Source organism: Phragmites australis, chromosome 14 (genome assembly GCF_958298935.1).
Source record: "Phragmites australis chromosome 14, lpPhrAust1.1, whole genome shotgun sequence".
NCBI classification, from domain to species: domain Eukaryota; kingdom Viridiplantae; phylum Streptophyta; class Magnoliopsida; order Poales; family Poaceae; genus Phragmites; species Phragmites australis.
The window spans coordinates 26,916,224-26,937,332 of NC_084934.1; the positions used below are offsets into that span (position 1 = coordinate 26,916,224).

Genomic DNA, 21,109 nt, shown 5'->3' on the forward strand with positions numbered 1-21,109 from the left:
CCAGTAGCCTGCCCGATGGTAGGAACATCACTCTCTCCACCAATTCCCCGTGGGAGAAAGACAAAGATGGGTCGGTGTTTCCCATGCGGGCATCCCACAATCTGACGCTGCAATCGTAGGAGCTAGTGGCGAATAGGTTACAGTCGATAGGGGACGTGGTGTCGTTGCGGATGTAGTCCTAGTGCACGGTGGAGACGGTAAAGACAGGCGTCTCCGAGGGCACGTCCCAGTAGGCAAGGAGCGCGTCATAGCCGGCAGTGAGGAGGTGGAACTTGTCGCCACCGAAGATCGGGTACCGGACGACGCGGGTTTGGACGGCGTGAGCAGAGCATGCAGAGGGGGCCCGCCGTGGGTTTGTCAGTGCAGAAGATGCGAACGACACCCTTTTTGTCGCCAGCGGCTAGGAGGGCACCGTTGGAGCGGAAGGAGGGGGAGAAGGCGAGATCGTCGACGACATATATCTTGGGAAGTGACTCGAGGGGGTCGCCGGAGAAGAGGTGCACGGAGGTGAACCACGCGGGGGCGAGGGTTGGGGTGGCGAGGCCGAAGGTGAGGTCGGTGACGGGGAACTCGGCACCGAAGACAAGCTCGAAGGAGTGTCAGGCGCGCCAGTAGGAAGCCTTCAGGGAGGCACGGGATGTGACGCCACGAGGCGGGAGGATTGCGGGGTGTGGTGCCGCAGGGAAGAAGGGGTTCTAGGTGTCAGCGACAATAATATTTTTGTCCAATAAAATTCTTATTCTAATCTCAAGTCTAACTTATCTAAATTTAATATATCTACTAATTAAAACATTTACAATTTTCCTTCCGTTGTCCATCTTTGCGTGTTCTAACTCCTCCTAATCACGTGTGCTGATAGGTGGGCCCTCATTGGCGCTCGCCCCCACCCCCAACCCACCCCCTCCTGCATCCCTCATGTGCCGCACGGAGCGCACGGGCACATTGCCATTCCCTCGATCCAGTCACCTACGTCGCCATCGCCGTCGCCCTTGCCCCTGCCGCAGTCGCCACCGTTCCTCTCCCCTCTAGCCGCAGTCATCGCTGTTCCTCCCCCTCTAGCCGTAGCCGCCATCCCCTCCCCATCCTGTCGATCACGCCGCCGCCATCTTCGTCCCATCCCATCGTTTGCTCCGCCGTCCCTGTTTCGCGGATTCGAAACGTCAAGCGTTTGAATTTGTATTTGAAATTATGCATGTAATATTGCGGGCGTGCCAGTATACAGAGTATACAAGAGACAGGATACAATGTAATGGAATTGTAACTTTATTCATTCATATTGAATTCATAAAGTACATCTTTCGATTACACTTGTTTTACTCCTCAAACGCACACGCTATCTGACTATCTTCATGATTTGGCGATTGCTTTGTCTTGGTTCCCGTGGCCTCGTGGGGCTCTCCGGTTAATTACGCCCGTCTTCGGGCTACCTCCGATTAAGTGCGCTGGCGGTCGTCATACCGAGGTCGTCTCCGAGTCTGCAAGGCTGTAGTCACACGCAACAAAGACCAAGCAAAGTGAGCGTTAGAAATAAAATGCGGTAAAGTACGGGACAACAGTCTGGCATAAGCTTTTTGGACTGTTTATGTATCCCGGATCATCATCGGCCACATAGGCCTCAGAATTGTGTTTTTATGAAGAGGTGGGCTGGGAGCGCGGCACGACGCGTAGCTTCGACCGAAAGCAGCAACATGGCCACAACCGGGAGCTCCGACGCCGTGCTTGACTCACTAACTCACTCTTCGGGCCTCGGACTTGTCCTCATCGGCCGTCTGAAGGCAACGTGCCACAAAGGCGAACGCCACAAAGGCTAGGTAATAACATGTGAGCCACAAAGGCATCAGCCGTAGCACCGGACATCCTTAAAAAAAGGATTAGGTCTCTAGCAATATCATAACTTAATACCGGGGCAACCTAAAGAAACCCACACTCTGAATTTTCTGCAACACACGATCACTGACAAGCAGTAGCCATATGAATGCAAGCCTCATGGCACGACGGCCAGACATCAGTGCATAGCATCCCCACCGTAGAGAAGGGTAGCACCAGGCCACCACCATTCGGCTAAGAACAGGAGGAGGAAAGGAGAGCCTCAGTTTTAGCATCATCGGCGGTCTCCGAGCACGACGGCACGAAGGCCGGGCTATCACAGAACATCAGCATGAAGCATAGCGGCCGGGCCTCAGTTTTCATCACTGGCCAACGGGCACGCCGCATCAGCGAGCACAAAGGCGGCACGATGGCACGGCCAGACAGACGGGCGGCGCAATGGCACGCATAAACAGAGAGACAACACCATGGCCGGGCTAGCAACATCACGAGATCCACGGCACGACACCAGCACTGTCAGAGGCTCGCCGACATGGCCATGGCCAGGGGTCGAATAGAGCATGGTGCGGCATCAGCACATATCAACAGGACGAGCAACAGTCGGGCCTCAGCAGGCACAACGGCAAGTACACAGAGCAAGAGCACGCCGACGCGAAGGCCGGGGACAAGCGTGAGCAAGACAGTAGCATATGCACGACGGCACGAAGGCCGGGCTATCACAGAGCAGAAGGGGGGAAGAGCAACGGCACAGCCGGAGCACCGGCTACGACGGCAAGGCCGTGCATCACAGAGAAAAGTCACGGCCAGGGCTCACCTTGGGTCAGCGTCATGGTGGTGATGGCGACGGATCGGAGGCGCGTCCTAGGGGGCGTGGGTGCGGTAGAAGCGGCAGAGGCTTCTATCAATTTCTCCTTGCCGATGGCGAAGCTTGCTAGCGGGGAGGGGAAGGCCCAGCTGCTCAGCAAACACACCTAGCAGCACAGCTTCGGCGCAGCAGAGCTCCAAAGATTCATCCTCCCTCCCGGGCACCCCCTCCCTGCCTTTTATAGAGGTGGCCCGGGGTTCCCACAGGAGGAGATAAGAGCATGTAGCCGGCCCAAATTTGCAGAAATCGCGGTGGCCGAGATTATCCGAAGCAATCCCCAAACTGATTTGAAATCGGGGAAGAGATAGAGATAGAGTCCAACCGAACTCGCCTCAATCCGTTGAGGATCAGAGGGTGAGGCTTGGCTTAGGGGCAGCGCAGCTCGGGCGGGCTCGAGCCCAGGGGCATGGCCGAGGAGGAGAGCCGCGGTGCGGTGTGGACACAGGGAGCTAGGGCAGCTCGGGCTGCGTGGGAGAGCGGTGTAGGCCCAAGGAGCAGGGAGGGGAAAGGGGGAGAGCCGACTTGGCCGGCGGGACGCGCGGCTCGAGCGAGGCGGCGGCGCGCGCGAGGGAGAGAGGCGGCCGCTCGGGCGACGCGAGGAAGAGGAACAGCGCCCAGGCGCCCTAGGGCAACCGGCGTGTGAGGGTAAGGTGGCCCGGGATGGGCCGGGCCGGCTTGGTCCGGGAGAAAAGAAGAGAGCCGGGCCGGCCCAAAAGGAGAGAGGCCGGCCGGGCCACTCTCTTCCTCTCTCTGTTTTTTTTTCTTTCTTTTTTTTATATGCTGTTGTATATATTTGATGCCAGAATATCGTTCTACAGTCCCATCCCATCGTTTGCGACTCCAAGAGCCCGCTCTTTTGCCCCAAGCCACGACTCCCCTTGGCGCCCCTCCGGTGCCACCAGAGCGGTAGCTACTCCGACGCCGGCTCCAGCTTGGATTCGCTCGACCTCCTCCTCTCAAAGCTGAGATCTTTTTGCTTCATCTTCAGATCCACGGGTTTTCTGCATATTATTTGATACATGATGCTGATGATTCGTGTTCGGTTCTTGGCTGGGAGATAAGCGTAGTCTCTCAGCGGCGCCCCTGCAGCCATTGCTGTTCTGTGGTTCGCCACGGTGGCAACCGTCGAACCCGGTGGTCCACGATAGTTGGTTCGGCATGGGGAAGCAAATTTTATAGGATACAATCCAGAAAGATTCTCGTAAGATCCTATTCATCCTGTGATCCAATAGCTGAGCTGAAAATGAAAGAGAATGAGTGAACACGTATCATCACGAGAAAAATGTCTTTTGTAGAATCGAGTTCTATAAAATTCGCTTACTCGACATGAACTGCCTGCCGATGCCAACGCGGCCACCGTCAACGCTGCCGGTGGCCGCGCCGGCGGCGGTATCCCGGCCCACTCCACGCTCGGTGGCACCATCCATGTCGCAAAGGAGTCAAATAGTGGTCATGGCTGCTCATGAGGCACTATCAGTTTGCCTGATAGCTTGATACTTATGCGAGTGTGCGAGAGCAGACAGAAGTAATTAACTATCTGAAAACGGTGCCTGTACGAGGATCTACATCAGCTCATCTTCTGCGGGCTTTGGAAGAGTACTTTCCAGTTCTTCTAGGACTGTTAAAGGAGGGTAACTTTTGTATTTGTTGCTCTTCCATCTTGCTCCGCATGAGATGAAACAAATCTGTGTCAATCACTGTTCCCTTCATTTTGGCTCAATTCTTCTTCTTTTAGTGAAGACTCACTTTGGCTCAATTCTTAGCAGGAAGCGACTTGGAAGATAAGATAGAGTTTTCATGGATGAACCAAGAGGATGACGCAGAGGTCTGGAAGCGTCTGTCCCTGCAGTGTATGTCTTGCATTCTGCATTACTGGAGGGGTACTGATTAAGCTGGCTTCTGTTGCTAGGAGACGGCATTGCCCAGTGCTTGGTACGAGGTGTTGTCGATTCTGCACTTGATGGCTATGCTGCGTTTATCTCAAGCAAAGTATCTGAAGGTCTGTAACATAAATTCCACTCCTCGTTGTTGCAGAAATCTGTATTGGTTATCTTTTAAGGCTGTGGAGGTGCATTTATAATTCTCAATAATTCTAATTTGTGGCCAATGCAGTATTATAATTATCCTGCGTGATTCTGTTTTTTTTTCAGATAACAAACGAGCTTCTATTGAAATATTTCTCAAGGCATCTGGGTACTTGGAGTGTGCTATTCAACATGTTCTTCCAAGGATATCCCCAGAAAATAAGGTGGGTGGAGTTTCCTTCTCACTTGCAAAAGGTTTGATGAGCAGTATTCCATTTTGAGTTTAGTTTGTGGTAAGGCGTTGTTTGTCTCTGTGTGCTCTGCCATTTCAATTCCTGAACTGAACAGATAAGTTTTGCATCAGTAGCTCTGAAGTGCTACATACTTCATGGGAATCGGAATATGTTGGTTGGTCTGGCACAAAGCTGATTGTTCTTGTGTTAAGTTCATACGCTTGACCAGCTGCATCCATGTCTGTAGATTCCATGAAAGATAGACTACTGCTTCTCTAGCATCCAGCAAGTTCTCTTTGTTACTGTGGTAGAAGCATTGCTAAATCGAGTCCATGATGTTAATGTTCCTTGAACTCATTATATATATACGAATAAAATACGGATGTATCTATGTGACATGCGAAGAAATGCAAGTGGGTTGGCCCATGGGCGTAGCTAGGCGAGTAGACGATCAGGGTCTTCTCTCTGTTATAGGATGGGGTCATTGCCATCTACTTCCTTCTTTTTTCAATAATTATCATTTTATTTGTTTTCAAATATTTGTCACTCCACATTTTTTAGACGTAGTTTTCAATTTTATCCCTATAATATATCTCTTACCTATTTATTTACGGTAGATTCTAGAATATTTGGGCTAGTTTCTAAGGACGTTTTTGTTATTTCTCATTTAAAATTAGTACTATCTTTGGTATAACTTGGTATGTGTGTTTGGTAAAAAATAACCAGTATTGAAAAACAAAGAGAGTATGGACAATGATTTCATTGAATTTACCAAAATTCGTCAAGTCAGCTGACCTGATAAACCACCCTAGTTCCACCAATGGGTTGGTCGTGGTTGCCGATGGGCAGCTTGATGCCACACGCAGGAGCTGACTTCAATTTTTTTCTGACCTGACAGCTGAGTTTACGTGATCAGTTGAGCTTGCAATTCATAAGAAGAGAAGAAGTGTGTAGATGATGGATGATTTGCCCTGATCCCCCGTTACGAGAGCTCGACTCATTTGACGAGAGTCTGTCAAGAAGTCCGAGTGTGATGCAGACCAGAAGACATGCCTTGGCGTGCAGCGCAATAACAATTGTAGCAAGCATGCGAGCAGCAACACCTCTGACGTTGTTAGCAAATTCTCCTCATTGGTTTCTCTCTGAGACCTTATAAAGCACCAAAAATATTTGATCCGTCGCAACACACGAAAATGTAACTCTCATATATTATTTATTAGTTATTAGCAAATAACTAATAAATTCATATTTTTTACATACTTATCCCTAATCCACCACTTCATATCTCATCTGATATCTATAATCCAAATCTACCGGAAAGCGAAGGTGTAGCCGCCGAACCTTGAACCCTAATAATGCCCAGGAGTCGGGGCAGGCATGCCTCTCGGCTAACTGCCACGTCTGCAGGGTATAAAAGTCACTGGCATGCGGGCTCGTCTCCCAAACTAGCGTATGAGGTATAACTTTTGGAATAGTACTAAGCACAGCGGCCTTTCTGCAAAACTCCCTCACCGGAAACCGGCCCGGCCCGGCCCACCCCACCAAGGCGCACGCTTGCGAACTACGGGCTCCTCCGAGTTCCGAACTCTATCGCGTGCGGACCGACACGCGGAGTCCACAGGGCGACGAGAGATGCGAGCAGGCGCCGCCGCCACCGGCGATGCGGGTCCCAGCTCCCGCGCCGGCGCCGGGGGCGGTGCGCCGGCGCGGCCACGGAGGTTCCCCGGGGCGGCGCAGCCGGAGATCATGCGGGCGGCGGAGAAGGACGACGGCTACGCCGCCCACGTCACCGAGGCCTGCCGCGACGCCTTCCGCCACCTCTTCGGTACTGGGAGATTCTCTAATTAGTATCGAACGTAGCGTTGTGTTGTGCAATTGATGGTGATTTGAGGTGGTTCGGCTTTTGGTTGCGATGATGATGCAGGTACCAGGGTTGCTGTTGCTTACCAGAGCGAGGTGAGAGCAAGTTGCCTCTGTTGGCATGTTCTTCTACTTAAACACGTAATCAGTACCAATTGACACTTCAAAGGATTCACGTGGACAGATTTTGGTCCAGTAAACACGTTTTGGGCATTGGTTGCAATGGAAGTTTGTGAATGACTGGTTTATAGCGTTTGTATGGGAAAATTGCTCCATATTATACAAAGCCTATCAGTGTTTGGGATTCTTCAGGTGTTGGTGCTTGAAAATCGTTCAGCTGTTGGATTGGCTGATTTTAGATGTGGAGGCTTTGGTCTAGTTGTTACAACCTTGAAGTTTGTTGAACACCTAGTTAAATCGTTTGCTTGGATATAACAACCCTTAACTGACATGCTTTCAACCCTTGCAATTTGGGTAACATACATAGAAACTTTAAACCTAGAAATGTCAGAAGTGCTTAAACTTTATTCCGAGAAAAAGTGTTCTAGCTGATATAGCTAATCTGCATTAATTGAATTGATGCTTATGGTGTTCTATCTCATATAGCTATATTGCATGCTTAACACTACAATTTAGTTGTTGATCAAATAATAATGGCATTTGCAGTATATTTCATCTCAATAGGGTAGGATGGTTGTTGATTTCGGTAAAAACAGCTCCAAGTTCTGTTTATGTGAAATGCATGAAATTGTTCCATAGAGCTGCAATATAAAGTAGGAACTTTAATGTTAACTCTTCTGCACTAGTATTCTTGGGTAATATTACATTTGCCTATGTAAGTTCTAGAAGCAGCAGTAACTTACCTTGATTTTGATCTTTCACAGATAAAACTGCTTGGGCAGTCCCTTTATTACCTGCTAACAACTGGTTCAGGCCAGCAAACACTTGGAGAAGAATACTGTGATATATCTCAGGTCATAGTGCCTATTCTTCTTTAGCATTATTTATGGTTTTCTTTGAGAAAGGGCAAACATTTTCTGCCCCTCAGTTCCATATTCTGCTATGCAGCTATTTGATTTGGCAGTATGGTGTACTATGTGTTTGTGTTTTTTGTCTTTTGATGAGAACAGTACGGGATGACCCTCCTGAATATATATCTATATAATAAAGAAGTTGTAACTATAGAAGAGGTCTAAAAGATCAAAATACAACGCTATATAAGGTCCATAAGACCTGACTGTAGAACCTGATTACAATATGGCACTAGGACTACATATCAATAGTATGTTGTAATTGTTGCTACTCTACTGCCTTGTAATTTTGAATCCTAGCAGCCACGTTAATTTGTCTCAATCACTATAGATTTCCAGTATACATTCCTTGGACATGTGCTGTTATTTCTTTTTCGCATAAGATACTAAAACTTTAATGAAGTAAATATGACCTTTTATCAGGGGTCCACTTTGCATCTTAATTTAAACACAACACTAAATATCCTCTTTTGATAAGGGAACACCAAATTTGACGTCCAGCGAGATGATGAAATTTGTTGTTCAACGCTTGTGGAAATTGAGGCCCGTAAAGGAGCCATTTGCAACATAGCAATACTATTATGCTGATGCTGTCCATGCTATAATTGAAATTTTCAGATTGCAACCTCACATGGACTGCCACCTACGCCTGCCAAGCGGATCCTGTTCATCTTGTACCAAACTACTGTGCCATATCTTGCTGAACGAATCAGGTTTGACAGCAATAATTTGTCGCAGTCCTTCAATCATGATTCTTTTGCTTAAAAAAAGGGCTGAATTCATATTTTTTTGTCCAAACTGATTTTAACAGCTCCAGAATTGTTGCCCGTGGTATTGCCGTCAATGAATCTCAGTTTGACGATCATCCTGAAAGTGATAATTCTAGTAGTGGCACTACACAATCCGCCACTAATAGGGATATTCCTTCAAGAAGCTTAAGTTTTTCTTCTTTGTCAAGGTTGATAGGCCGAGTTCATGCCTTGTGGCTATGGGTTCTTCAGAAATGGCCCACGGTACGAAATTGTGCAAGTTGCTTTGTTCCATCTGTATTTTGTTAGTGGAAATCCTATCTAGGGTCACACACTGAGAAATGCCGTTGAAGGTTTAAGGTTGCTTTAGCACTACAAAGATGATTTTATTGCCTAACATTTCTATCCTTTCGACTCTGTTACCCAGATGCTGCCGTTTGCTCATGATTTTATACAGTTGGCTATCCGGACAAACTTGATGTTCTTCTATTTTGAAGGTAAATGCTCAATAGAACATGTGAAGTCCTTTTTTTTTTGTCTTTTTCGTTGGGGGCGTAACCCTCTTAGCGACGCGCCACATTGGAACCCGGATGTGGTGTTAAATGAGCAAGGGCCGGGCCGTCACCCCCTTGGTGGCGCGCCGTATCTTGATCTGGATACGGTGATAAGTGGGCAAGGATCGGGTCGTCGCATCCTTAGTGGCGCGCTACATCGGCGCCCGGGTGTAGTGAAAAATGAGCAAGGGTCTTCGCATTTGACTCGACGAGTGCGAAGGGTAAGGAAGCTAGCCGAGTCAAGTAGGATCCGCTTAGGTAGCTGGAACGTAGGGTCCCTGACGGGTAAGCTACGGGAGTTAGTTGATACAGCGGTGAGGAGACGGGTTAATATCCTATGCGTCCAAGAAACCAAATGGAAAGGACAGAAGGCGAAGGAGGTGGAGGATACCGGCTTCAAGCTGTGGTACACGGGGACAACTACAAATAAAAATGGAGTAGGCATCTTGATCGACAAGAGCCTCAAGTATGGAGTGGTAGACGTCAAGAGGCAAGGGGACCGGATTATCCTGGTCAAGCTGGTCGTTGGGGACTTAGTTCTCAATGTTATCAGCGCGTATGCCCCTCAAGTAGGCCACAATGAGAGCACCAAGAGGGAGTTCTGGGAAGGCCTGGAGGACATGGTTAGGAGTGTACCTATTGGCGAGAAGCTCTTCATAGGAGGAGACCTCAATGGCCACGTGGGTACATCTAACACAGGTTTCGAGGGGGTGCATGGGGGCTTTGGTTATGGAAGCAGGAATCAAGAAGGAGAGGATGTCTTAAGCTTTGCTCTAGCCTACGACATGATCGTAGCTAACACCCTCTTTAAGAAAAGGGAATCCCATCTAGTGACCTTTAGTAGTGGCCAACACTCTAGCCAGATCGATTTCGTCCTCTCGAGAAGAGAAGACAGGCGTGCTTGCCTAGATTGTAAGGTGATATCTGGAGAGAGTGTTGTCCCTCAACATAAGCTTTTGGTGGCTGACTTCCGCTTCCGGATACGTGTCCAGCGGGATAAGCGCGCTAAAGTCGCTAGAACGAAGTGGTGGAAGCTCAGGGGGGAAGCGGCTCAAGCTTTCAAGGAGAGGGTAATTAAGGAGGGCTCTTGGGAGGAAGGAGGTGATGCAAACAATATGTGGATAAAGATGGCGACTTGCATTCGGAAGGTGGCTTCCGAGGAGTTTGGGGTGACGAGGGGAAGTAGAAGCGAAGCGAAAGATACCTGGTGGTGGAACGAGGATGTCCAGAAGGCTATCAAGGAGAAGAAATAATGTTTCAAACGCTTACACTTGGACAGGAGTGTTGACAACGTAGAGAAGTACAAGGTGGCGAAGAAGACCGCAAAGCGAGCAGTGAGTGAAGCAAGAGGTCGGGCGTATGAGGACCTCTACCAGCGGTTAAACACGAAGGAAGGGGAAATGGACATCTATAAGATGGCCAAGATCCGTGAGAGGAAGACGAGGGATGTCAACCAAGTCAAATGCATCAAGGATGGGACAGATCGACTTCTGGTGAAGGAAGATGAGATTAAGAATAGATGGCGAGAGTACTTCGACCAGCTGTTCAATGGAGGAGGTGAGAGCTCTTCCATTGAGCTGGACGACTCCTTTGATGATGCCAACAGGCGTTTTGTACGAAGGATTCAGGAGTTTGAGGTCAAGGAGGCTTTAAAAAGGATGAAAGGAGGCAAGGCAATGGGCCCTGATGGTATCCCTATTGAGGTGTGGAGATGCCTTGGAGACATAGCAATTGTATGGCTAACTAAGCTTTTCAACCTCATTTTTTGGGCAAACAAGATGCCCGAAGAATGGAGGCGGAGTATATTAGTACCAATCTTCAAGAATAAGGGGGATATTCAAAGTTGTACTAATTACCGTGGGATTAAGCTGATGAGCCATACGATGAAGCTATGGGAGAGAGTCATTGAACACCGCTTACGAAGAATGACAAGCGTGACCAAAAATCAGTTTGGTTTCATGCCTGGGAGGTCGACCATGGAAGCTATCTTCTTGGTACGACAACTTATGGAGAGATACAGGGAGCAAAAGAAGGACTTGCATATGGTGTTCATTGACTTAGAGAAGGCCTACGATAAGATACCGCGGAATGTTATGTGGTGGGCCTTGGAGAAGCACAAAGTCCCAACAAAGTATATTACCCTTATCAAGGATATGTACGATAATGTTGTGACAAGTGTTCGAACAAGCGATGGTGACACCAATGATTTTCCAATTAGAATAGGACTGCACCAAAGATCAGCTTTGAGCCCTTATCTTTTTGCTTTGGTGATGGATGAGGTCACAAGGGATATACAAGGTGATATCCCATGGTGTATGCTCTTTGCAGATGATGTGGTGCTAGTCGACGATAGTCGGACGGGGGTAAATGGAAAGTTGGAGCTGTGGAGACAGACCTTGGAGTCGAAGGGTTTTAGGCTTAGTAGAACTAAAACTGAGTACATGAGGTGCGATTTTAGTACTACTAGGCACGAGGAGGATGAGGTTTGCCTTGACGGGCAGGTGATACCTCAGAAGGATACCTTTCGATATTTGGGGTCGATGTTGCAGAAGGATGGTGAAATCGATGAAGGTGTGAGCCATCGAATCAAAGCCGGATGGATGAAGTGGCGCCAAGCTTCCGGCGTCCTCTGCGACAAGAGAGTACCACAGAAGCTAAAAGGCAGGTTCTATAGGACGGCAATTAGACCTGCGATGTTGTATGGCGCAGAATGTTGGCCAACTAAAAGGCGACATGTCCAACGGTTGAGTGTAGCGGAGATGCGCATGCTGAGATGGATGTGTGGCCACACAAGAAAGGATCTGGTTCGGAATGATGATATACGTGATAGAGTTGGTGTAGCACCAATTGAAGAGAAGCTTGTCCAACATCGTTTGAGATGGTTTGGGCATATACAACGCAGACCCTCAGAAACGCCTGTACATAGCGGAAGAATAAAGCGTGCGGATAATGTCAAGAGAGGTCGAGGTAGACCAAACTTGACATGGGAGGAGTCTGTAAAGAGGGATCTGAAAGACTGGAATATCACCAAAGAACTAGCCATGGACAGGGGTGCGTGAAAGTTAGCTATCCACATGCCAGAGCCATGACTAGACTTGCAAGATCTTATGGGTTTCATCTCTAGCCTACCCCAACTTGTTTGGGACTGAAAGGCTTTGTTGTTGTTGTTGCACGTAGCGATATGCTCGAGGCCAATGGATTATGATGAGTTAGGTAACAATTCAGGAGTTCTGTTTTTGTACCCTGCTCAGTGATCAACTTAAGTCATGGAGCTTGAACTAGTTGTGAGCTTGTAGGCAAATGAAAATACTCAGGCTGTGCCTTATCATTAAATTCAACTAATCTGGTTTGCCATTAGCCATCTAACATAACATCTTGAAATATTTGTCCAATGCACTGTTAAAATCTGCTACATATCATAACACCGCATACACTCATGCTGTCCTAGACATAGTTGCTGTGCAATCCAATCATTCAATATATCTATTGTAGGATGCAACACGTTGGTAATAATGTACCTTCAATGATTAACTAATTGGGTGACACTGGTCGGTTCAGGATTGGTCATTCTTTCTTGTCAATTCAGTTGGATATGTATATTAGCTATTTAATTACACTTCATATGATTCCTTTGCTGTAGGATTGTATTATCATTTGCCAAAGCGAGCAGCTGGTATTCGTTATGTATTCATTGGGAAGCCAATGAATCAGAGGCCCAGGTAGTCCCCCCTCCTCTACTTTGTCTTATACTACAATAACTTGGCTGCAAATAATTAGACATAATTGATACCGTGAAGTTACATGCCACAAATGAATTTGATAATTTGGATAATAAGTCTTTTCATAATCCATATTGTTTTGAATTATCTTTGCATAGACTACTTTTCCTTTGAGACCCTCAAATTCTCCCGGAGATCAAATTTAACTTGTGACATATTGCAGGTATCAGATATTGGGTATTTTTCTATTAGTTCAGTTGTGTATTCTTGGTGCTGAAAGACTCCGAAGAAGTAATTTATCATCGATAGCTAGTTCCATTAACCAAATATCATCTGGAAGCTATCCTTCATCTAGAGGTGCACTCCCTTTTGCGGAATTTATTGAAACATTTATGTTCTTTACTTCTTTTATGTCAAACCTTATTCAGTGAGGCAAATAAGTGTCGATTCCTATTGTTATCTTTGTCAATGGCGAACCAGGTCAAGGTGTCCCTGTTCTAAATGAAGATGGAAATATCATCAGTGACACCCGCCATGGTAAAGCTGCAGATATGACTTCTAGTTCTGAGGTATTTTCTTCCTCAGATAAGATCGGGTTTGAATACCTCCTTTCACACAGCACAGGACATTTAGAAAACAATATTATTTTTGTTGGAAGCCAACAGGTTTAGCTATTCTTCAATTACACCTTGTAGTGCACTTTTTTTTTTCAGAAAACAATCAACTTAATATACAACTACATTTTAAAATTACAGATTGTATTACATATGAGTTCAGCTACTATTCTTAGGTTATGTATCTACAGTTTATTGTACTTTAAGCCCAATTTTAGTATGTAATGCTTACATTTTGTTTATTGTACGTGTAATGGTCAGGCTTCCAGTGGCAAGAGCAAGTGCACCCTCTGTCTCAGTACCCGTCAAAATCCTACTGCCACTACCTGTGGACATGTCTTCTGCTGGTAAAAAAGTTTTTTCGATTATCATGTCTTGACAGATACTAACTGATGTTCATCCCTGCACCCTCTCTTGAATGGTTTGATAACTCATCACATACCATGCAGGAATTGCATAATGGAGTGGTGCAATGAGAAGCCTGAGTGCCCGCTATGCAGAACTCCAATTACTCATTCGAGTTTGATTTGTATATATCATTCAGATTTCTAGCAAGTCATTTCACACTGCAGCAAGGATCTTATTATTCTTGGCTGGCATTAAAATGATTATTCTGGACTATGGGTAAGAAATATGCTCGCTGAAATGGTCTAGTATACCGAAAGAGGAAGAGGAGCATGCGACCATTGCAACATGTTGAAGATGAGACAAAGTTGCTATGGTAAATTGCTGTAGAGTTGAAATGCCAAAGAGCACTAGGAACTGAGTATAAATTATTTATTTGTAGTGCGAACAGATACCTTGTATATATGTAAGTTTTGGACACCAGTGTGAATTTTGTAGGGTCTACAAAGACTGATTCGATTTTCTAGACACTGTATCAACTTAATTTTTTTGCCCGATCTGTTCCGTCCTGGCTCGTGTTTGGAGGGCGTGACTGGCATGTTCAGCCTTGTGAATTTTTCTCCATTCTCATGTCTGCTCCAGTTGCACCAACCGGGTGGCTATGTTGGAAGTCTCATGCCTTGCTTTGCTTCTTATAGATCCGTAGATTGCATACGCTGTAAAGGTGCCAGTTACCTTAGCATTCTACGGACGGTTGTTGGGGCCATCGACCAGCCAGTAGCTCCTACTCTGAATTAGCGAACTGCCTGTGTCGATGCAATGTCAGGAGAGAGAATCAAATGTCTGCTTGGTCTTCTGCTGGAACAGAAGGAACCATCGGAAGTTTGAATTGGACCTTAAAAATTTATCATTTGTACAGTGAAATTCAATGAAAATTTAGATCCAAACCACAGGCTAAAGCTCATATTGTCATGAGCCTGGTTCTGCCCCTGTCTCTGCGGTTATGTAGAAAATTCGCCACCGCTACAGATCCAAAACATTTTGCAATCGGTTACGTATTCGCTCTACATAAGCGTCGGATTTCTGATCAAATTCGGCTTCATCCGCCGTGATCGGATCTAACGGTTCCCGAAATTCACATGATCATGCATGCACCTCCGAATTTTCTTTCTTAACGCAGTGGATGATGCATGTCAACCATGATTTACTCGTGCACACAGCAAGCTGCATCCACCAAACCAGCTACCGCAGTAAAACCAACCATGATTCGCGGCGAGCCTGTCAGGTCGGACTGGGATCTCGCGGAAGGGCTAAAATCACGGATACCGTAGCATGATGACTTTGCTAAAGATTAGAGAATCTCAGTCGTCACCGTCTCGCCGGCGCTCTCAATTTTTAACCTCCTCTTGTCGCACTGGCCCAGCCATGATTTGCCTCAAAGCCCTCTCATCCCCTCTCCACCTCCCGACGCTCCGCCGCCTCAACCCCTCCTCCTCCGCCCTCCGCGTCGCCGCCATGTCCTCCGCCGCCGCGTCCCCCGCCATCGCGGACCCGATCGAGCACATCGTGCTCATCAAGGTCCGTCCGGAGGCCGCGGCCTCGGGCGCCGACGCGGCGATGGTCTCCTCGCTGCAGGCGCTCTCCACGCTAGTCCCTGGCCTGGCCTACATCCACGCGGGCCCCGTGCTGCGGCTCCGCTCCCCCGCCGCGGAGGCGCTGGGCCCGACCCACCTCCTCCACTCCCGCTACGCCACCAAGCAGGACCTTGCGTCCTACGCGGTGCACCCAGCCCACGTCGCCGCCGTGCAGGGGCACGTGCTGCCCAGCGCGCTCGACGCCACCGCCGTCGACTGGGTCAACGCGGCGCCGCTCCCGTCCCCCGTGTCCCCCGGCGCCGCCGTGCGGCTCACGCTCGCCAAGGTCAAGGAAGGGGTGGAGGTCGGGAAGCTCGTGGAGGAGGTGGGCACGGCGACGAAGGCGGCAGGGGAGGCCAGGGGCGCCAAGGTGAGCTTCGGGGAGAACTTCTCCCCCGCGCGGGCCAAGGGGTACCAATTCGGGATGGTGGCGGTGTTCAACAGCGTGGAGGAGCTGGACGCGGTGGAGGGGGACGGGAAGGTCGAGGAGGCCAAGGCAGCGGTCAGGCCGCTGCTCGACGAGGTGATGGTGCTGGACTTCGTTGTCGGGCCTCCTGCGTAGGCTCAGGCGCCGGCGAGCCTCTGAGAAGCTTCAGGTTTGACCTCAGTTTCGAGTGTGTTGTCAATTTGGAAATAATGGACTCCTGGTTGTGAACTTTGTGAAATTGGGGATGACAGTGCGATGAGAATTGCTTCCCTTGATTAAAAATCAAACTAGGGTGTTCTTCCCAAGCAACTTCCTATGTGCTTCAAATTTTGCCGTGCCCATGCATTCGGTGATTACTACTACTGCCTAAGCGCCTAACACCATACAACTACGACAACAACATAGCACATGACTTGCTAATTTTTACGCACTTTTATTCGTGTACAGTTTTTTAAAATATTTCATTTATTCAAATATCTCTACTACTCCTATATTAGTTTTGGTCGACCTCTGTCTCTCTTTACATTATCGGCACGGCCCAGTATCTCATTATACACAGGTGACTCTGGAGGTCTCTGTTAGATATGTTCAAACCATCTCAACTGATGTTAGATAAATTTAAAATTGTATTTGTTGAATCAAATTGAAAATGAACATTTTTTTCACCAAAGGCTAGTCATTCCCTAGTTTTATCCTCACCTGATTTTTTTTTTCTCTAGTATGTTTTCTGTTAAAGGGTACGTTACATACCATGATTTGGAATTTTCCTGATGGCCCAAAACCGTCAGGGAGAACACCTCCGGGGAGAGAGATGCTAGCAGAGTACTGAGGATCATCTGGTTTTTCTGAAGCCAGATGTTGTACTCTAGATTGGGAGGTTATGCGGTGCCTTTTGTCACGTTCCAGAACTATAATCACGTAATTAAGCATAATTATGTATCATAAGCATTCGTTGAGTATTTGTTAGTTTCATATGGTGACTTAATTTTTTGCTAAGTGTTTTTGAAAATACTCGACGTTAGAGTTTTATTTTAGTTCCGCATAGGCATTTGGGTGAGTCTAATTTAAATTGAGTTCATTTAATTTTGTAATTGCGACACATAATCCTTAGGATTTTTAAGCACTAGAATACCTCGTTTGGATTAATAAAATAGGGAGAGAAAGAAATGAGTTTCAACTGAAATAGACATGTGACTCTAATACATGGGATCTGCCTAGCTGGCTCCACCACCTCACCTCTCTCTTCTAGTTGCAGCAGCCCTTTTTCCCCTCCCATCGGTGCTCCTCCTCACTCCCTCATTCTCACTCTCTCTCTCTCCCCCACCAAAAACAGCAAGAGCAAAGCTACTCTCCTTCTCCCTCTCTCAAGTTCTCTCCTCCTCCACCCAGATTCCTCCCTCAAGAAGGAAAATCAAGATATGCATGTGTTGCCATGGTGTTCCTCGCCTCTTTAGCTTCCCATCCATATAAGAAATTCATGTATGCATGAAGGATCGAAGGATTGACAAACCATTTTCGTTGCCTCTCTCTTTTCTAAAAATTTCAGCACTTGGGTCTCTCTTCTCCAAGCTAGTTCCTTCGATTTCTTCCTCAACCGATGGTTACAAACCTTGATAAGTACCTTGGGTAAGTTTCCTAGGTTCCCATGGTGAGAATTCCTGGATGGATTTGGTAGAATTCGAGTTTTTTTAGCTGCGTTCTTGAAGTGGCGAAACAACGTTGTGTTCTTGATGTTTTGGAGCCAATAGAAGGATTTTGGAGGGGGATAAAACATGTGAATCGTGTTCGTTGGTGGGTAGATGAAGTTTAGAATCCATGCATTAGTATTTTTACATATTTAGGTGGTTTAGATTTTGATATGCAAATCGAATCGGCTGAAGAATCGTCGAAAATCAGCTTTTATGACATCACTCGGAGTATCCGGGTCACAACCCGGAGAGTCCGGGTGACCCTAGCCCAAAATAACTGAGAACCCTCACCAGGAGGTTCACCTGGAGGCTTCGGAATCCGGAGTGTCTGGGTACAAACTGGAGTATCTAGGTTTACTGTTCATCAAAGATTTTTCTGTTTGTGTACCTTTGCTGATAGATTGTAAATTTTATAATAAATTCTTTGTAGCTCTAAAAATTATGAAACAATTTTTTTTTCATAATAACATCCTCTACCTAACAAAAATATCCCCATCCATGAAATAAGTAATTAAATTTCTAAGTTAAATTGATTAGGTTAAGGCTTCATTAATTCACCGTTAATGTTGTACAAGCCCAAAATTAGGAAGACCAATTTTGCTTGTCTTCTTATGACTTGTTTATAACTAAAAAAAATATTTTCATGCATTATAAAGCATATTTTATGGTGTTTCATCATATGCTTATTGCGATGCATACTTTTCTTTAGTGATCGTTGAACCGGAGAGTAGTGGGTTATCGTGAGGATGTTTTGTGGTTGATCTTGATTAGAAGAAGAGCAGCAAGGTAAGCAACCAAGCATATTGCATCCTTTGTTCAAATTTAATGGAGTCTCAATTGATAAATTATGCTTGATGTATGTTTGCATGTTTAGCGAGTCGATGTCGGGTTATATGGGTAGAACCTATATTGTTGCATTACCTCTATCTTGATCTGTTGATGATCTCTATTCCTTGTAACCTAGGATGATATTGTCGATGTATAACTACAACGGTTAATCGAAATGATTAGCAATGCTTAGGTTCTCGGTAGAAGTTGAGCGATGGTACGACCGTTGTTCGTGAGCTTAGGGTTTACTTACTATTGTTCACATTTATAATTACGATGTCAGGTTGGATGAGATGTGAGAATGAGTTGAGATACAGGCGGTGTTAGGGGTAGGTCGGGAGAGGAGCCCGAATGTCATAGACTGCTTGCATCGTTTAAGCACCGTATGTCGGTGCCGTTGGTTTTAACATTTTTTCGTGCTCACCACATACCCGAATATGCGATGGGTAAGCCAAGTTCGTCGTGTCCATTTGACTCATACACCCGGAGTGTGAGAAATGGCTTGTAGAGGCACCTGAGATTCGCTAGTAAGACGTTGTACGCATTGGGGTCTAGGTGACCTCCACATGCATCGGGCATGGGAACAAAGGTTTAGGGTGAGTATGCGAATCATCACTTGCAACTGACAGGTTGTGTGGGCGATGGTTTCATATCATGTGGGTTCAGGAGTACTCCTCTGCAGAGTGTAAAATCAATTCGAATTACCGCGTTTTTGGTTATGAGCAAGCTTTTGTCCATCTATATTGGTCATAGAGTTACAAATGTGGGATGTTTGGTATGGAGGGTATATTGGGTATGGTTGGTGATGATCCTTGGTTATATGAGATGGATCCTTCTACATTTATGTGCAGGTTGGTGTTTACAGGGTAGATTGGATATGCGTTTTTGGTTAAATATAGGTGCTCACACATAGATGTTATGTTGCTTACATATATGAATATTTGCTCAACCTTGTGGCCTTTTCTTGCTAATAACTCAATGTATAATCCTTGGAGTCGAGCTATTTATACGTGCCCTATATGGTTTAAGTCTTGCGAGTACCTTTGTACTCACGCTGCTCTTCCAGGTTGGCAGGCGAGGAAATGTTAGCTTCTGGCTACTTCATGTCTATCGGTGGTGGTGGCGGGCAAGAGTAGTGTCGTCTACTCGTGTGGCGAGGTTTGGGTAGAGCCTAAGGGTATATGGCTCCACCGATCTCTTTGTTATTGTTAAGTTTTAATTCTTCCGCAGCGTAGTTTTATCTATTTTGATGTAAATTGTTATAAATGGTTGGATGCTTTTTATTAAGTTTGATTGTGATTATTTATATTGGAAAGGTATGTGTTTCGATCTTGGATACAAAACACGTGTTGGGATTATCGGAATAATATTCTGGTTCATCGTTAAAATTATGATTAATTAATTAATTAATTTAATAATTAATTAAAATACTTTTTGGACGATTTCTACACCTTCTTCGGTAACCGTCACCATCTGGCTGGCGGTACATCTGTTCCTTCAACAAGGTCGAGCAATTGCTGACCTCGATGAATTGGCAAGATCTGTGCCTTCCAAGAGATACGATTGTCACGTGTCAATTTTATATTGATCAGGTGACCATATGAGGGCGTTGGCAGAAGTCCTCTGGCTGACGTTCTCAGTCCTGCAACCATCGACGTGCTAACCGCTGATGTGCTCATCGTCGACATGCTAATGAAGATGATCAAGTAGAAATAGATGGATGTGAATGGAAGAGAGGCTCTGGTACCATATGAAATTCACCAAAGCTTTGAGATTTGCCGCACTGCAAAGGGTTGCCAGCCTGTTCTATTTATAGTCGCGGCTGATGTACCGGACGTTGAACAACAACTAAATCAGTTGTGATTACAACTTCTAAAAAAACCCGGCTATGATTATATTACATTGCATGAGTATAATTCTATCTATAACAACTCTATCTGTTAACAAAAGCCTCAGCGCTTGCAGACGAAGCCATGATCGCACAGGACGCGCATCCACCACCCGAAGGCCTCGGCAAGTGGGCAGGATCACAGGAACACATAGCCGCTACTGCGACACAATCCATGCTACTCTGCATGGTCGCCGTCGATCCCTCCGACTCCGAGGCGTCACTGCGGGCTGCGGCGGGACGTGGAGTCGTGGACGACGTCCTCGATGCTCGAGTGGTGGGCTCCCCTGTGAAGTTTGATCATCTTCCATCTTGGCAGCCATCCCCTGTCTTACGTACGATCGTCTTCCGCATGCGTTCTAAGCTCTTTGGGCTGAGGCGAGTATCATGCACCTAGGCCTGAACCATTCCATCAAGAGCTGCCAACTGCTGTCCTCGAGAGGTGGGCTCATGGGCTACCCAAAGGGGTAGGGGTGACCACCCCTTCCCCCTGTTGGCTCCGCCATTGCCACAAATGAATAAAAGATCAAACCAATGCAGTAACAAATATCTAGTCGGATATTACATGAAGTCAAAGGGATCAAACATGTCATTGTCGTACCATCGATCAACCAATTGTACATATATAAATGCAACAATAGAAGTTTCTCCATCCAAAACTACTCCAAATCGTAAATTGGCATTGTCTTAATGATCTAATTGAGGTAATAAAATATTCTGACTTTGAGAGATATCTGAGGTATAATCATTGGGAACTATCTTATTCCAACAAATACCTCAGCTCTCTACTAAATACTAACAAAAAAACTTCCATTTTTTGAAT

The 21,109-nt window shown here is 46.5% G+C and overlaps 2 protein-coding genes across 5 annotated transcripts; both read left to right on the plus strand.

Moving 5' to 3' along the window:
* Positions 1-6,503: 6,503 nt before the first annotated feature.
* On the plus strand, positions 6,504-14,445 carry LOC133890940 (peroxisome biogenesis factor 10-like). Its single transcript, XM_062331587.1, has 11 exons — positions 6,504-6,774; positions 6,874-6,905; positions 7,694-7,783; positions 8,459-8,553; positions 8,652-8,853; positions 9,017-9,086; positions 12,784-12,862; positions 13,086-13,219; positions 13,343-13,431; positions 13,738-13,823; positions 13,926-14,445. Exons 1-11 carry the CDS (start codon positions 6,582-6,584, stop codon positions 14,026-14,028), a joined length of 1,173 nt encoding a protein of 390 aa, XP_062187571.1. The 5' UTR covers positions 6,504-6,581; the 3' UTR covers positions 14,029-14,445.
* Positions 14,446-15,172: 727 nt separating this feature from the next.
* Positions 15,173-20,468, plus strand: LOC133890941 (stress-response A/B barrel domain-containing protein UP3-like). Of its 4 annotated transcripts, XR_009904126.1 has the most exons (3): positions 15,173-16,051; positions 18,280-18,356; positions 19,465-19,692. XR_009904126.1 is itself a non-coding variant. In XM_062331590.1 (2 exons), the coding sequence occupies exon 1, from the start codon at positions 15,247-15,249 to the stop codon at positions 16,015-16,017; it is 771 nt and encodes a 256-aa protein (XP_062187574.1). In that variant the 5' UTR covers positions 15,173-15,246; the 3' UTR covers positions 16,018-16,051; positions 20,384-20,468. The 4 variants fall into 4 exon arrangements, 3 of the variants coding, with proteins under 3 accessions (XP_062187574.1, XP_062187572.1, XP_062187573.1); XM_062331590.1 differs by lacking the exons at positions 18,280-18,356; positions 19,465-19,692 and adding an exon at positions 20,384-20,468; XM_062331588.1 differs by lacking the exon at positions 18,280-18,356 and having other exon boundaries at positions 19,465-19,690.
* The last annotated feature ends 641 nt before the right edge of the window (positions 20,469-21,109 follow it).

Bases quoted from the DNA above. Each gene is read 5' to 3' on its own strand.
- LOC133890940 (XM_062331587.1), top strand. From the start codon at position 6,582: ATGCGAGCAGGCGCCGCCGCCACCGGCGATGCGGGTCCCAGCTCCCGC. The intron at 8,854-9,016 runs GTACGAAATTGT...TCTGTTACCCAG, and splicing joins TTCTTCAGAAATGGCCCACG to ATGCTGCCGTTTGCTCATGA. The intron at 13,824-13,925 runs GTAAAAAAGTTT...CATACCATGCAG, and splicing joins TGTGGACATGTCTTCTGCTG to GAATTGCATAATGGAGTGGT.
- LOC133890941 (XM_062331590.1), top strand. From the start codon at position 15,247: ATGATTTGCCTCAAAGCCCTCTCATCCCCTCTCCACCTCCCGACGCTC.